At 31.5% G+C, this 17,669-nt stretch overlaps 1 protein-coding gene across 2 annotated transcripts in view; it reads left to right on the top strand.

Moving 5' to 3' along the window:
- Positions 1 to 13,801, top strand: part of LOC143054322 (uncharacterized) — a 55,090-nt gene extending 41,289 nt beyond the window's left edge. The window contains exons 15-19 of one of the 2 annotated variants that reach the window (XM_076227288.1): positions 4,742 to 4,849; positions 5,591 to 5,679; positions 8,586 to 8,679; positions 9,609 to 9,825; positions 11,932 to 13,801. In XM_076227288.1, the coding sequence (XP_076083403.1) occupies positions 4,742 to 4,849; positions 5,591 to 5,679; positions 8,586 to 8,679; positions 9,609 to 9,825; positions 11,932 to 11,941 (518 nt within the window). In that variant the 3' untranslated portion in view covers positions 11,942 to 13,801. The remainder of the gene's footprint in view (positions 1 to 4,741; positions 4,850 to 5,590; positions 5,680 to 8,585; positions 8,680 to 9,608; positions 9,826 to 11,931) is intronic. The other variant, XM_076227287.1, reaches the window with a different exon arrangement.
- Positions 13,802 to 17,669: the final 3,868 nt, after the last annotated feature.

Genomic DNA, 17,669 nt, shown 5'->3' with positions numbered 1-17,669 from the left:
TTCATCATAGATTTGCATTTATATACCAAAAGTCATCCCCAGATCAGCTTTATTTCCATCTCCGCAAAGACATAAAGGCTACAATTTTCATAAAACATTTTTTAAAGTTTACTGGCATAACATAATATGAATAGTTGTTGGTATAACGATAAACAACCTATTCTAAACATTTTTTTCTGTTGTCCAACGACTGTACTATAGAATTCATTGGCACACATTTACAAAATCCACCTGACATTGACACCTACGTTAAGACATTCTTAACCTGAATTGTGTCATTAATATTAAGATATGTATTAAAACCTATACAATGTAATCTTTTTTACACAATATGTAATAAAAACTAATTATGCTCTTTCTTATTATTATAAGGAAAAAGTAAAAACACAAAAATACTGAACTCCGAGGAAAATTCAAAAAGGAAAATCAAAAATCAAAAGGCAAAATCAAAAGTCCAAGCACATCAAACGAATGGATAACAACTGTCATATTCCTGACTTGGTACAGGCATATTTTAGGGGCCAGCTGAAGGACACCTACGGGTGCGGGAATTCTCGCTACATTGAAGACCCATTGGTTGCCTTCGGCTGTTGTTTGCTCTATGGTCGGGTGGTTGTCGCTTTGACATATTCACCATTTCCTTTCTCAATTTTATTTTCTAATGTAGAAAATGGTGGATTGAACCTGGTTTTATAGCTAGCTAAACCTCTCACTTGTATGACAGTCGCATCAAATTCCATTACATTGTCAACGATGCATGAACAAAACAAACATACTCAAAGAGTAAAAATGTCAAAAATAGGGGTACAACAGTCAATATTGTGTTATCATCTTAATATCACTACATAAACAACAAATGTAACAAAGTAGCACAAAAAGGCATACATCAAATTCAACATTCTCATTTTGCTTTTCCTATACGGCTGAATTTATCTATGTAAAGTCTACCCATAAATGAAAGAAGGTTTTCATTACTGATGTAAAATTGCGCGTTTGAAATTCGCACAGGTAGACATAAAAATAATTTTGTCGTATGACGGCATACATAAATGCAGACTCACGTAAAGTAGATATAACAAAAAAACAGACTTACAATAAAAATAATAAATAATTTTATAATGGTGTGGTTCAAAGTATGACGGGATACATAAGTACAGTTTCACGTCAAATACGGCTGAATTTATCTATGTAAAGTCTACCCATAAATGATAGAAGGTTTTCATTACTGGTGTAAAATTGCGCGTTTGAAATTCGCACAGGTAGACATAAAAATAATTTTGTCGTATGACGGCATACATAAATGCAGACTCACGTAAAGTAGATATAACAAAAACCAGATTTAACAGTAAAAGTAATAATAATAAATAAAACAATGGTGTGGTTCAAAGTATGACGGGATACATAAGTACAGTTTCACGTCAAATGTATATCATAAAAAACAGACTAAACAGAAAAAGTAGTCTTATTGAATAAAATAGTTTTGTCATTCATAGTATGTCAAGATCCTTAAGTAAAAGTAATATCAATAAATGAAATAATTTTGCCGTTCAAAGTATGTGGTTTTACATAACCACAGAGTCACTTCAAATGAATAATTAAAAAGACACCATGCACCTTTCCCTCAATAAAAAAAAGTACGATGTTCTATATTATCTTTACAGTGACTCCATGTACAAGTTCACCCTGCTTAAACAATGGAGAATGTAAAGTCAAAAATGATACATACCAATGCCATTGTCCTGTTGGTTTTAATGGACCTGAATGTCAAGGTGAATGTATATACTTAAATATATTGCATATAAAACAAAACTTCCAAATGAAATAGGCCCGTTGCTTAGCTTTGATCTGAATCTCAAGGCAGATACTGGTGGACTCTCTGCATGCAAAATCAAAACATTTTCTTAATGACTACTTTTCATCTGAAGAGTTAAGTTAGATATGAATAGAAGTTGATATCAAACACAAAATGACATATTTTTCTTTCGCTATAATTATGAATAAACAAAATGTAATTCTTTAAGATGGTATAGGTAGAAGAATGTATTTACATGATGATGTGTAATACCTGGTTTTCGAGATATATTAAAAGGAGATATTTATTTCCTACCTCTAGCTAACATATAGGTATAGCATAATACATGTTTCGCTTTTTTTTCTGAAAAGAAAAATAGTTCGGATTAAAACATGAGGCAAATTGGCACAAAAATATATTTCAAATTATGTCTGAAGTATGTGCTAATATAAATTTAAAGTGAGAAGGAATGAATGCACAAACGGAAACAATAAATTAAGACTACATTTATTTAGTTTACATATTTTTAAATCTCGTAAATATATTAGGAGAAGCATATCAAGGTAACTCATAGAAACTGAGGGAACTGCCTTTATCACAAAGGGAGCATGACCGGTTGCGTCGACAATGAAAGCGTTGAATGCTATTCATGAATCAACCGCTATTCTATCTCATATCAGTTAATGTGTCCATATAGGCAATAGTAAACAATTCGTGAAATAATCAGATGAGATTTCTATGTTAGTATCTTACATTTAAGAACACGAAAACAAGTTGTAAATGTATTTAGACACCGACAGATCGTATCGGTCAACACATTCTTTGAAATCCGATTAAAAATAAAGATTTGTTGTCGATTAGAGTTAATTGATACTGCGATAGAAATCGTTGTAATGATGAATATTGTATATTAGGATTATATAAATTTATGACACAAAAGCAAGCTAATGTTTTTCTATTTAAGCACAATTTGTTTAATAGACTTCGTTGTGCCTACTTTGGTGTATGCCGCATAATTACTGTTCAAAATGTTTGAAGAGATATTACGGTAATATATTTAATGTGTATATTTTGAATTCAAACATGAAAATATCTACTGAATAATCTTGGTTTTTCTTTAGAAACACCGTGCTCTGTGGAACCTTGCTTTTACAATGGAACATGTACTGTCCTTGGGAGTTCATTCAATTGTGCGTGTAATGAGGGATATAATGGATCAAAATGTGAAGGTTGTTAAACTATGTTATAGTGTCTTACACAATTTAGTGAGGTAGACGTATCAGACCTTCGAATGATTAAATTTTCTTAAATGTTTAAAATAACTGGTGATTTATGTCTGATTGTTTTGTGTTAGGTCACACAAGCTCGCGTACACGTGCGTTCGATATATTGTAATGCATCCTCTTAATCTATTTGCAAAGGCTCAAAACGCAAAGTTGTGTTAAACTTATTTTTTAAACTGACAATCAAACATTTCACACATTTTGTGTCATTGATGAAAATAACATAAACTCGTCAAGTCTCAAGTAAGATGGTCTATTGAAGTAATGTATATGTGTTATTAAAGAGAAATTATAATTAATTTTATTAATGATATTTTACTGGCATTCAAATTAGGAAGTTATCAAAGTTAAATTATAATTAAATTGATTTGGGTCCATATTTCTCTATCATGAATGTTGTAAGACAATTTTTACACCTTATTCTTTTATTTGTTAACCATACAGTATAAGATGATATTCTTATTCATATTTTAATGAAAAATGAACAAATACATGTATCGAAGAAATTTAGTAAGCTAAAGATAACATCATCACGTCAATCGTTAATCCACAAACAAGGATAATTCTTTAATTTCGTTCGCAATTTCAACTTAAGATCTAGAATTGCCATTCCTGTGTTATAAATAACTATTTTTACGTTGTCCAATAAAGCATATTGACTAAAATACATGTAAAGGTTAAAAATATTAATATTTTATCCATTCGATTTGCGCAAGATTCAATGACAATGACATTAGAAATTAAAAAAAAAAGTGTTTGAGCAAATTAGAAAAAAAATGTTTTAATTTATAAAACTTCAACCTAAAAATCCGAAAAACTTATGTCAGAAGACCAATGTGTCCTTTTGCCTACCATTAGCGTGTCTAAAACAATATGAGGCTTAATTTAAGACATAAGAAATCAACAGATTGATTGACCTCATACGCTAATATCGCTTGCTTAATTAAGGCATACTTCACGAATACATTGATAAATAGAAAAAACATTTCTACAAATACCTCCTAACTTTTATTCTATTTGTTCAATTAAATTGTCAAAAAGTGCGACTGAGTGATCCATGTTAAATCAATCATCGATTTTCCTTATATAGTGTTACAACGACACAATACACGTGCTCAAGTTGAGTAGGGTCAATGTCTTTATAATATGTCAGTCAAAGAGGAAGACTATATGTTTTGTTTCATGATGTTCATATTTTTACTATAGGTCCAGTTTTTTAGAAACTTGTTACACCAATGCCCATGAGAAAGATTTCTCTCATTGATATTTTTTTCGTCTTATTTTTAAAATTATAACGAATGAATCATTGATGTCTCTATATTTTTATATTGGTTTCTGTAATTCTCGATTGAAAAAAGATATATACCAATAAGTACGATCTATACATAAAAAATTGGAATGGAGAAATTGCCATTGATAACCATTAACCATGGACCGCCAATAAATACTCTTCCTGGTATGTATCGAAAAAGCATAATTTTTAATTTTCAGCATGCGTTTTGGAGTTTCGAATTTGAAATGGTATATTAATATAAACCAAGACCAATTTTAATATCTGCTACTTACTACTTACTAATTGCCTTATATAAAAAAAATGTAATCCGGATAGATTATTTTATTATAATAGTATGATTCCACTTCATTGCTTCTATTTTCTTTTTTACAGTCACGCCATGCTCCAGTTCACCATGTTTAAATGGCGGAACATGCACACCAACCGGAAGTAGTTTTATTTGTTCCTGTGTAACTGGATACTTTGGAAACCAATGTCAAGGTCTGTTATGCCTGAATATTCTATCAATATTTTGGTCAGCAGTGCGATTTATCTAATTCATTATGGACAAAATATACAAACTCAAAATTTAAAAGAAATGGAATCATAAAACTACAACTTCAATTTAATTGTTTTTTTTATAGATATGACACTGATTTAATAAAAAGTGATTAACAACAATTGGGAGTGTCTACAAGTATAATGTAAATTGTGCAAAGTTATAAATAACTCACAAAAGATACCAGTTATAACAAAATCTAAAATTAGGCGCCAAAAGGGATGACAGTATTCGGATGGAAATGAATACCATAACCTAAATAATTAAACCAAGCAAATTAAAAGAACAAAGATCAAGTAAATATTTAGTTATTTCCCGATTGAACATAACGAAGAAAAACATAAACAATAAAGGAAATTAAGAAGGGAAATTGGAAATGTTTAAAGAGACAACAAATCGACCATATAGCAGAAAGCAGCCAAAGGCTTCAAAAGGGTAATCAACCCCGCAACCGTATGTGCGCTTAAGCTAGTCCCAAAATAAAAAAAATGTACTATTTTAGATGTTTTGAATTCGTTGCATTAGCGTACGCAAAATACGTGATTATTAGTTAACAGTTAATTGATATGATTAATTTCTTTTTAATGTATAACTACGTACTCAAACTAAAATTAATTGAAATTTTCAATCCATCGATAATAATATCTTTTTTAATTTTGATATCTATGAATTACATTTTACAGTTCAACGATCTTGCAAATACGGCTGGAAGATGCATGAAGACAAATGTTATTATTTCAGCAGTAGCAACAAGAATTGGAGAGGTGCCAAGGTTTGGAATATCTATACATTAAGAACATGTAACATTATTCTTATGTAGTACTTTACGTACTTTGATTTACGTTTGTTGAGTTACTTCCCTTTGTTATCAGTCTGATATGATCTATGTGAACCCCATATATTATTTGTATAATTATTCGTGTGGAATACAAATGAACACGCTGCTTCTTTGTTAATCATTCTTATTATCGCCATACGGCCCCAGAGAATATTACAGAACATGAAAATACTAGTAGTCATTTGAAAGTATTATGTATCATAATAGTTTTATCCGTAACTTATATTTATTTACGATATTCTATATTGCATCAAACAGTAATTAATTTAAACTGAAAAAAACATATGAAAACAATACAAACAGAAAACGTGCCTTGATATTTTAACATTTTTGAACATTCAAGAAACCGCCATTGCTAAGCAACTTAAATTCTGCATGAATTCCTAAATGCATATGTCGAATCTTACCATTTTATAGTTTTTTTTTGTCTGATTGCCTTTTTTGAGGCAATGCATTTATCGTTGTTGTTTAAAATTGGCAAGCAAGGTTCTATCGTGGGATTTAATACACTTGACTGGTTCCCGATCCCAATATTAATAGATATAGGAAGATGTGGTGTGAGTGCCAATGAGACAACCCTCCATCCAAATAACTATTAATAAAAGTTTACCATTATATGTCAATGTACGGCCTTCAACACGGAGCCTTGGCTCATACCGAACAACAAGCTGTAAAGGGCCCCCAAATTACTAGTGTAAACCCATTCAAACGGGAAAACCAAAGATATAATCTATTAAAAAAACGAGAAACTAGAAACACGTATAAATGACATAAACAAACGACAACTACTGTACATCAGATTACTGACTTAGGACAGGTGCAAAGATTTCGATGTGATTAAACGTTTAAATGGTACCAAACCTTATGTTACACATATACCAATACAACGTGAGAACGTATGGCTATTAGCAAATAATTGGAACGTAGTACTTGGAACCAGGACATCTGTCACTTGACATGGATTATATTCATGTATTTGGTTTTGATGTTATATTTGTTATTCTCATAGGATTTTGTCTAATGCTTAGTCCGTTTCTGTGTGTATGTTGTGTCGTTGTTCTCCTCTTATATATAGTGCGTTTCCCTCAGCTTTAGTTTGTTACCCCGATTTTGTTCATGGATTTATGAGTTTTGAACAGCGGTATACTACTGTTACCTTTATTTATCTTTTTCTTTTAAAATATAAAAAATATAAAAAAAGAATTAAATAAGATTTTTAAATATTACCTTTAAAACTTTAATTATGAAAATTATGAAATGAAAATGAGGGGTTAGTGTACAAAACTTAAAATGCCTTTAATGAATAAAAAAACAGTAGTATACAGCTGTTAAATAGTTAGAAATCGATAAAGCGAAAACAAATCTGGGTCACAAATCGAAACCGAGGAAAACAGATCAGCTATAAGAGGAAATACTGAGGAAAAAGAAACATGGTGCTGCATCAAAAACAAACGCCGACATACAAAGAACCGGACTATTTGATAAAAACTGCCGTATTCCTGACCTGGCAGAAGTGTACTGGAATAAAATGCTGGGTTATCGTTAAACCTGGATTTTATGGCATGCCTAACCTCTTGGTTATATGGCAATGTTGAAACATAGATACAATGTCAACATTAATTGACAGGAGTACAGTACAAACTAACGGAAGAACACTCTGGACAGAGAACTACGAAATAAGTAATACAATAGTGTATTACAACATGTGAACCACAGAATAACAACGAACACCTCCCATGAATTCACAACAGTACACTAGAAGATTACGAATACTGTGGATTCATTATTAATCGTTGGATACCAATTTTCGTACAGATGAACCACGAAATTAAATGTTCAACGAATAACAAATTATTTATAGGCATGTTTCACTAAATAATTCAAAATTTGGTGACTATATGGAACGTATCTATCCCATCGAACTAGAGATAAAGGATACTACAGATACAGTTAAGTCGGCCTCTTATCTTGACTTACATCTAGAAATTGACAATAAGGGTCGGTTGAAAACAAAACTTTACGACAAAACAGATGATTTCAGCTTTCCAATTGTAAAACTTTCCATTTCTAAGTAGCAACATTCAAGCAGCACCTGCATACGGGGTATATATCTCCCAATTGATACGATATTCCCGTGCTAGCATTTCTTAAGATTTTCTTACTAGAGGGTTGCTGCTCACAAGGAAGCTATCAAACCAAGGGTTCCAAATGGTGAAGTTGAAATCACCCCTTCATAAATTTTACGGACGCCATCACGAGTTGGTTGACCGTTATGGAATAACCGTTTCACAAATGATATCGGATATGTTCCTCAAGTCGTAACTACAATCCCCTTCCCTTTCATGAATGTGACCTACCGAATTAGACTATTTACAGGATTAGTTATCACATAAGCAACACGACGGGAGCCACATGTGGAGCAGCATCTGCTTACCCTTCCGGAGCACCTGAGATCACCCCTAGTTTTTGGTGGGGTTCGTGTTGTTTATTCTTTAGTTTTCTATGTTGTGTCATGTGTACTATTGTTTGTCTGTTTGTCTTTTTTATTTTTAGCCATGGCGTTGTCTGTTTATTTTAGATTTATGAGTTTGACTGTCCCTTTGGTATTTTTCGTCCCTCTTTTATGCAGATCCCGGCAAAACCACGAAATTAAATATCAACTTACATGCAAATTTTCCTAAATCCACGAAATTTGGTACCCACGAAAATAATTGAATCAGCAGTTATTGATAATTATCAAAAAACAAGATTACCGAACATCATTACTACATTTATGTTACACATTACGATCAAACGTGAATTTTTTTTTAATATTTCATTCAAAACTGTATTTTTTTCAGAGTGCTTGTCAAAACCTTAACAGTATGCTTGCAGAACCAAAACAGATGAGTGATATAAACTTTCTGAACTCAAATGCAAAAAAGTTCCGGAAAAGTACGTATGGGCAATTTTAAAACTATTTAAAAGAATTAAATTAAATATAAGGATAAGAATCCTGTCAAATGAAATCTATTCAACTATGCATTATTATGTAAATACGTTGGCATACATAAGATAACTTTACATTCGTTAAATTTTATACTTTGGCACTAAGATTTCAACTCCTTCAGGTAAATTAACCTTAGTTGTGTTTGGTTTATTTTTCCCCGCCAGCTGTTGGTCATATAGCTTTTCAATTGTTGAAAGTTAAAATTTATCCTCGGCATTTAAATCTTAAGTTTTTTGCGTTCCTGGTGAACGTAAACCAAAACAAGCGCTTCGAACGCATGAACTCTAGACAATTTTAACATTGTTTAATTTTTCTTTTCATAGGACTACCCTTTGAAACATATTTGCAATTGTTAAATACAATCAGTACGTACAGACGTGTAGTTTATTTGAAAAAAGTGAAATCACAAAAAAAAAAACTGAACTCCGAGGAAAATTCAATCGGAAAGTCTCTAATCACATGGCAAAATCAAATGAAAAACACACCAAACGAATGAACAATAATTGTCAGATTCCTGACTTGGTACAGGCATTTTCAAATGTAGAAAATGGTGGATTGAACCTGGTTTTATAGCGCTAAACCTGTCACTTTTACAACAGTCTTATCAAATTCCGTTATATTTACAATGTTGTGGTTTATACATTGAACCTCTCAAACAATCTACATTTAACGAATTTGACATGCGCAATGTTATAAGTATATGCTATTATTATCACCTAAATAACTACACTTTTGTATAGGTGCTCGATAGGTTTCCGTACATTCTGACCTTTAAAGTATGAGATACTCAACTATAGACTTTCGCATTTGTGCTCCACTTTTTGCGTCAAACACAGAATAAATAGTTAATCTATTCTTAAAAAATATTTTTCAGCTTTTTGGCTTGGTGGATCAGATCTGGCTACTGAAGGTGTGTGGGTATGGACAACTAGTGGACAGGGGTTTACAGTAACGGATTGGCATACACGTACTGTGCACGAACCAAATAATAATAATGGAAACGAACATTGTCTAGACATGCATAAAAACTTGGATTATGAATGGAATGATGACAACTGTTGGAATCAGAATAGATTCATATGCGAAAAACCGTGAGTGTACTCTAAATTCTCCAAATCCATAGATATAAGAAGATGTGCAAATGATACAACTCTCCATCCAACTCACAATTTATAAAGGTAAACCATTATAGGACAAAGTACGGTCTTCAACACGGCGCATAGGCTCACACCGAACAGCAAGCTATAAAGGGCCCCAGAAATTATTGGTGTAAAACTTTAAACGAGAAAACCAACGATCTAATCTATATAAAAACAAAAAAAGAAACACTTTTGAACCACATCAACAAACGACAACTACTGAACATCAAATTCCTGATCTACATTTAATAATTATATAGGTTATATCTTTTTTTCAAAGTAATGCAATTAACAAATCAAGAAAATTTAAAATTGTCATTTCTATATTATTTTTGGGGGTCAACATGATGAAAGTTTACTAATCACGTACTCTTTTGTTATACATAGCTATATTGGAGTACTCCGTTAGGAAATATCTTCAAAAAGAGAACATAATTGGTTTTTGAGTTGTTGTCTAATGCACGTTAAACATTCAACTTAATCATCTTAATAATTTACGATTATTAACTACTGGTAATCATTGAGAAACACTAAACTAATGAAAAATTATCAAATATCTATTGAATAAAAATGACGTCATAGATTATCCATATTAAAGAGATATTAAATTTTGTAAAACGTAATGAAAATGAATATGTAGGGGCACAGGACCATTGAAAAGATTGGTGTGCACAGTTATTTCGTAAAGCATTTCTTTTAGACAATAAACTCAAATTAAAAAAAATAAGCACCTCATCTATCTCAAAAAGATTTTTAAAGTGTAGTGTACTACAATAGGGACAAATGATACCAAAATTATAGAAAAGACTACCAGTTTTAACTTAAAATATGGACAATTTTCTGTTACGGTGGTCTAAAATTCAGTTGGACAGCTTCTAATATATTGTTTGTTAACCTTTTTTAACTTGACCAAATTCCTACTTAACAGAAAGATTCGGAACACAATGTTTTTGACATGTAATTTCTTTCCCTTACTTTATATTTCTTGCATTAAATATAAAGAAATAAATTTGGAAAATGTATGTATGACCCCAATATGAACAATTCAAAAGACAATAACTGTGTCCTCAGAACTTACATATCGGTACTTCATTAGTTTTTAACAGAATATTCCGGAGGAATTGAAATTACAATTTAGCCCAAGCGCAGGAAACCTATGATGAAGAAAATTTTGTAGGAATTTTATAGAAGAACAATAATTTCATAAAGAATGAAATTAATAAAACGAGTATCGTTTTCGTTTTCGACATTTTGGTATTAACTAGATTATTTCAGTTCTTATTGGAATCACATATTTGATAATTGACATTTTTACGGGTTAACTTACAATTCCTTTTAGCACGTGTCATTTGCGCTAAACTTGTTACTTTGCATATAACAATTCAAGAGAAAAAAGTGAAGCGAGCATATATACTACAATTGTTTTTGTCTCTTACTGACCCTACCAACTGTATCCATAAGCTGATAACATGTACCGTAGAACGATCAGTAACTAATAAGGTCAGACCTAAATTTTAGTCTCCATATATTCCCATTCGTTTGATGTGTTTGAATTTTTGTTTTTTTCATTCGATTAGGAACTTTCCTTTTTAAATTTTCCATGGGGTTCCGTATTTTCTTTAGTGAAAAGTAAAATCACAAAAATACTAAACTCCGAGGAAAATTCTAAACGGAAAGTCCCTAATCAAATGGCAAAATCAAGTAATAAAACACATCAAACGTATGGGCAACAACTGTCATATTCCTGATTTGGAACAGGCTTTTCAAATGTAGAAAATGGTGGATTGAACTTAGTTTTCTAGCGCTAAACCTCCCCCTTGTACGACAGTCGCATAAAATTCCATCATATTGACAAAGAAGCGTGAACAAAATATCACAAATAGGGGCACAACAACAACACGAACCCCACCAAAAACTTGGTGGATTTCAGGTGCTGTTCCACATGTGGAAACCGTTGTGATGTAAGTGAATTACCAATACAATAACAAATAAATAACAAATAAATACCTAATCATTCACATTAAATACACGTCTATATCGTTAAAATTCTTATTTCAGATTGGAGTAAACAATATGACAAAGACAGAACAGAACACGTGGTGACATTTGATAGAACAGAACACGTGGTGATATTTAATAGAACAGAACACGTGGTGACATTTGATAGAACATGAAAATATATTTGTAACAATTCAAATGTTACTTCGGTTTTATATTTGTATGTTTATCTTTATCGAACAACGTTATCATAATATGCATGTGTATATCTGCATAATTCTGGGAAAACGATTTTGAAATGGGAGTACTCAAATTAAATTTTACTTTCCGAATAGTGGTACAGCGGAGAACAGAATTTGTTTTACCTCATGACTTCATTGGAAATGTTAAGTCGTGCACTTTTTGAAAATTGTGTGTCATAAATAAAGAAAATTAAGAATCCATGCTTCAGATCAATTCCAAAGGTTTTCATGTACTGAAAAAAATATCATAATTTCTATAAAATAGTACTTTATCTAATAAATTATATAAGTTGTGTTGTTTATAAATTTTTAAGGTCCGATTTAAATGTGTTTAGAATGGAGCATAATATCAGAATAAACATTTATATACTGCAACGAGTTGTGTTTATTTCCTAAATATAGTAACACAGCTATATTTTGTGCAATGCCAATTTCATCATGGAAGACTTTTTCCACAGTCAGGGGTTCATTAAGGGATGAACGTAAGTTTGAAATTTGTGTTACATTTTAAATAGCTATAAATTTATTTATTTAAGTTGCAGTATAAATACAATATTAGGTCAATGTCAGAAAAATATCAACTTTTTTGTACTCGGTGCAAAACTGGGGAAAGGCTCGGTAGAACCTCGCCCTTTCCCAGTTTCTCAGCCTCATACAAAAAAGTTGATATTTTTCTGACATTGACCTAATTCACATACAAACTGAACTATTACCTAACCCAATAATGAATTCGAGGTTCAGCTATCAAGCAAGCTAACCAAAGATACCCGGTATTACCTTTATCTACACACTCATTGCAACCGGCTGTAACGAATGTACATAAATGTAGTCAAGGAGAACATTAACAACTTCGATTATCTCTAGCAAGAAAATATTTCCAATAAATAATGTTCCTGATTTTTTATCTGTATTATCAGCTTTTTCTTTCCATGAAACATGACTCTTACTTGTCACTTTGCTTTATTTACAAACGAAATGTGCGATGCCACTTTTTGTGTTTGCAAGAATAAAATTAAACACTGATTCACATGTCGGAACATTTATAAGACTTTTGTATTTATCTATGATCAACTGCTGTCTGACTAAGTGAATTGTTGTCAAATAAATGATCCATCACTAAAAAATCCTTTTTCTCATAGAGAACTCACCAAGACTAATTAAATTTATTCATGATGTTAACTCAGCAAAATTTGAGTAGTTGTCATATAAATAGGTAAATAATTAATTCAAAATATTATTACAAAGCTCTTTATTCAATATATGTAACTTCCTTAAATTCTTATGATAAAACCAACTGTCCTAATACATATGTGTAGTCAAAATCTGATTTAAACTACATGTAAAAAGTAAAATCACAAAAATACTGAACTGCGTGAAAATTTCTAAAGGAAAAGTCCCTAATCAAATGCCAAAATCAAATGATAAAGCACATCAAACGAATAGACAACAACTGTCATATTCCTGATTTGGTACAGGCAATTTCAAATGTAGAAAATGGTGGATTGAACCTGGTTTTATAACTCTAAACCTCTCACTTTGATGACAGTCGCATAAAATGCCGTTATTTTTACAACGATGCGTTAACAAAACCGACATAATCGGTAAAATAGTAAAAATATGGTTACAGCTGTCATCTCTGTGTTATAGTCTCAAAACAAACAAACATTTACAAAAAGCATCTATCAAATCAGAGACATATATACACAGAGATTGGCAACTGTAACAGTGGTCAGCGAAATCTAATCCAAACATCGCATCACGCGAGACTTTAACGAGATCGCCATTTTTATTCTATCACGACAAGTACACCACCTCGCTTCGATTTTATTTTACATCAAGCATTTCAAAACAGCATAATGTAAGTACATATTTCAATTTCGTATATGAATTACCTTGTTTTATTCAGTTTGTAGTAGTTATAAGTTAAAATATTGCGACGATTAACGTTTAATTGCAGTATATAATAAAGGAAGCTTGGCCGACATGCACGTTATGAAATTTTTTAACCCCTGTCTGTTTACACTTTATAAACTTTTCCGTCTTCAGAGAAATATTGTACCCAGCACATGCATTACTTTCCTATGACATACTGGATTGGTATATAGAGGTTGTTTTTTTCATATTTTCAACCACTTTGATGCAATTTACAATTAAAAATCAGTATTATAGCGGCCTTGTTTTTTTTTTTTGCTTCAATATCAAGACAGGCCCCTGTCTGTTTACACTTTATAAACTTTTCCGTCTTCAGAGAATTATTGTACCCAGCACATGCATTACTTTCCTATGACATACTGGATTGGTATATAGAGGTTGTTTTTTTCATATTTTCAACCACTTTGATGCAATTTACAATTAAAAATCAGTATTATAGCGGCCATGTTTTTTTTTTGCTTCAATATCAAGACAGACCCCTGTCTGTTTACACTTTATAAACTTTTCCGTCTTCAGAGAATTATTGTACCCAGCACATGCATTACTTTCCTATGACATACTGGATTGGTATATAGAGGTTGTTTTTTTCATATTTTCAACCACTTTGATGCAATTTACAATTAAAAATCAGTATTATAGCGGCCATGTTTTTTTTTGCTTCAATATCAAGACAGACCCCTGTCTGTTTACACTTTATAAACTTTTCCGTCTTCAGAGAATTATTGTACCCAGCACATGCATTACATTCCTATGACATACTGGATTGGTATATAGAGGTTGTTTTTTTCATATTTTCAACCACTTTGATGCAATTTACAGTTAAAAATCAGTATTAAAGCTGTAGGCCATGGTGTTTTGCTTCAATATCAAGACAGACCCCTGTCTGTTTACACTTTATAAACTTTTCCATCTTCAGAGAATTATTGTACCCAGTACTTGCATTACTTTCCTATGACATACTGGATTTGTGTATATAGGTTGTTTTTTTCAGATTTTCAACCACTTTGATGCAATTTACAATTAAAAATCAGTACTCAAGCTGTCGGTCATGTTAATTTTCTTCAATATAAAGACAGACCCCTGTCCATGGCTACAGGTTATAAACTTGTCCATCTTTAGAGAAAAATTGTAACCATCACATGATTTAATTTCACAAGACATACTAATACTGGATTTGGGTATAAAAATTGTTTTTTTCATTATTTCCACCACTTTGATGACATTTACAATTTTATATATATATTTACATTCAGTATCTGACAGCTTTTTATTTTTAACAGGATCCTGCACGTTATTAAAGAACAAAGATGTTGATCAAATTTACCTAACAGTGCAGCATACAAGAGATAAAATATCATACATGTGCTGAATGTAGGACTCCCAAGTCTTTCTGATTGAAATTAAGAATCCCTGGCAAACAGGAACAACTATTAGTGATGACTTTATCCGAATGTGACGGCACTGTCATGTAGTGGACTGATTACTACTATCAATGTGATACTTAACAATGGTTTTGTAAGAGAGAAAATTACATGTGCTTATCCTGACTGTAAAAACACCATACTATTGTAGTTCATATGCCAAACTTGATGTACATGTGTTTGCAACTTTTGTGCAATTGATGGCGAGACCATTGAACTAAAAACAAATACAAGACTCTGCATTCAATCTATTGAATTTGAAGCAGAAGTGATACAGTGGCAGTTGTGCAGATGGATAAAAAAGCAAATAAATATCTTGTTCAACTTCATTTGTCTTCTTTATGTTTACAAAGTATACATGTACATAGTTTTTACATACATGTACATGTATAACAATATGATGATGTAGTATGATTGCTAATGAGACAATGATTTACATGTATGACTATCATTGGAAGTCCACTCTATAATATCTTTGTACATCATGAGAATGGAAAATGCTACCCTTGTAGCATAAAGGTAGCATAATGTAAAAAAAGAGAAACTGTTCATTTATCTTACAACACCCCTGTGATATATCTTGACAGTACTAAATAGCAAAATATTTCGTTTCACAAATTCCTTCCTCTCCATGGAAAGTAACATATTTAATTGTTTATATGAAATGACAAAATGTGTAGAAAAAGAAGCAAGAAATGTCCACTCTACTACTGTACACTAGTCGCTCACATTGGTCACCATCTATGTTTGTTTCAGTCCTTTAACAAATTGTCAATGGTGCTTATTTATATTTATCTGTTTCAGTTTTCTTCTTTATAATATAACATGTTCTCATTCTGTGATCACTATTTCACCTCTCCTGTTTTGAAAAAAATGTTTATGCTAATATTTTCTGCAATAAATTGAAAAGGCACAGATGCTATGACTAAACAGAAATGTGAGGTATATGTCAATGAGACAACAACCCAACGACAACAATATTCTTTGCACATCTATGAATGTTTAAGAATTCGTGTGAAGGTCAAAAGCACATAACATGTACTTATATATCCATAACCTGGTACATGTATGTACCTATTTCTGCATTCAGTCCTAAACATAAGTTGTGTGAAGAGACCAAGCAGTTTATATGCTTATAAAAAAGCTGATATTAAAATGAATAACTGTATAACAAATTCCGGGAATGAGACTATTTTATTTAAAACAGATGACATATGTTTTAAATAAAATATATTGGTGGAAAAGGTTTAAACAGAAGCAGGAGATGTCAAGGGGTAATACAAAAAGTACAAGGTCGTGTAACACAGAGGAAAAAAATAACAAATGAAAAGAAAATAACTGCACCGAAAATTACCTTGAACAACATAAACTCACAAAAGATCGTGCACAATTTTAAATCTTTCTAATTTCAAACTCAAGTTTCACTACCCGATAGGAAAGAGTAAAGATAAGAATGTAGTAGTACTCCGGTGATCTATGAAACAAAACATTAAAATGCTACAGTTCAGCAGGGCATTTTTATGTACTTATGATACAAATTGTTTTTAATCAGAGTCTGTGATATCAAGTCTTAAAAAAACTACAAATAATGACAGATTCATATTCAATATTTCATGGCAGCAAAAATAGTGATTTCGACAACACTATAATGTACGTGCCTTTAGGAAAATCAAATTTATGCAAAGGTTCCATAAATAATTTTATTCTAGGTCAAATTGACAATTAAAAATTAAAATTAAATTAAAACAGATATAAAATCAGTTTCTCACGATACAAAATTCTACTGGCTACATATTTTTTATATATGAAAAAGTTGCTTCATTTCTTTTTTTGACATGTTAAAAGACTTTTTGTTTTCCTGATTGAATACTAAAGTATTGGCCAGTGCTTCTGTTAAAATAAAGTTCTGGTCATGGTTAAAATAATATGTCAGAATTTGTTAAGTTTTAAAAACAATTACCAAGTAATAATCCATATAGAACTTCACCTCCGGCAAAATTCAGGTGATCGCAGGGCAATAAATTGCGTAATCGCACACCTGTGAATCAACAGTCACAACTCTAAGGGACTAATTACCGAAAAATCGGACACACATAATTTCACTGTGTAATTAAGGAGCAAACTATTGCAAAGATATGCGGTAAAGAAAAGTTTCTTGTAATAACAATTGATCATTACCAGATTTGAATTTTTAAATTATATG

The sequence above is a fragment of the Mytilus galloprovincialis genome, chromosome 12, assembly GCF_965363235.1.
Source record: "Mytilus galloprovincialis chromosome 12, xbMytGall1.hap1.1, whole genome shotgun sequence".
NCBI classification, from domain to species: Eukaryota; Metazoa; Mollusca; class Bivalvia; order Mytilida; family Mytilidae; genus Mytilus; species Mytilus galloprovincialis.
This window is presented reverse-complemented; position numbering and strand designations above follow the sequence as displayed.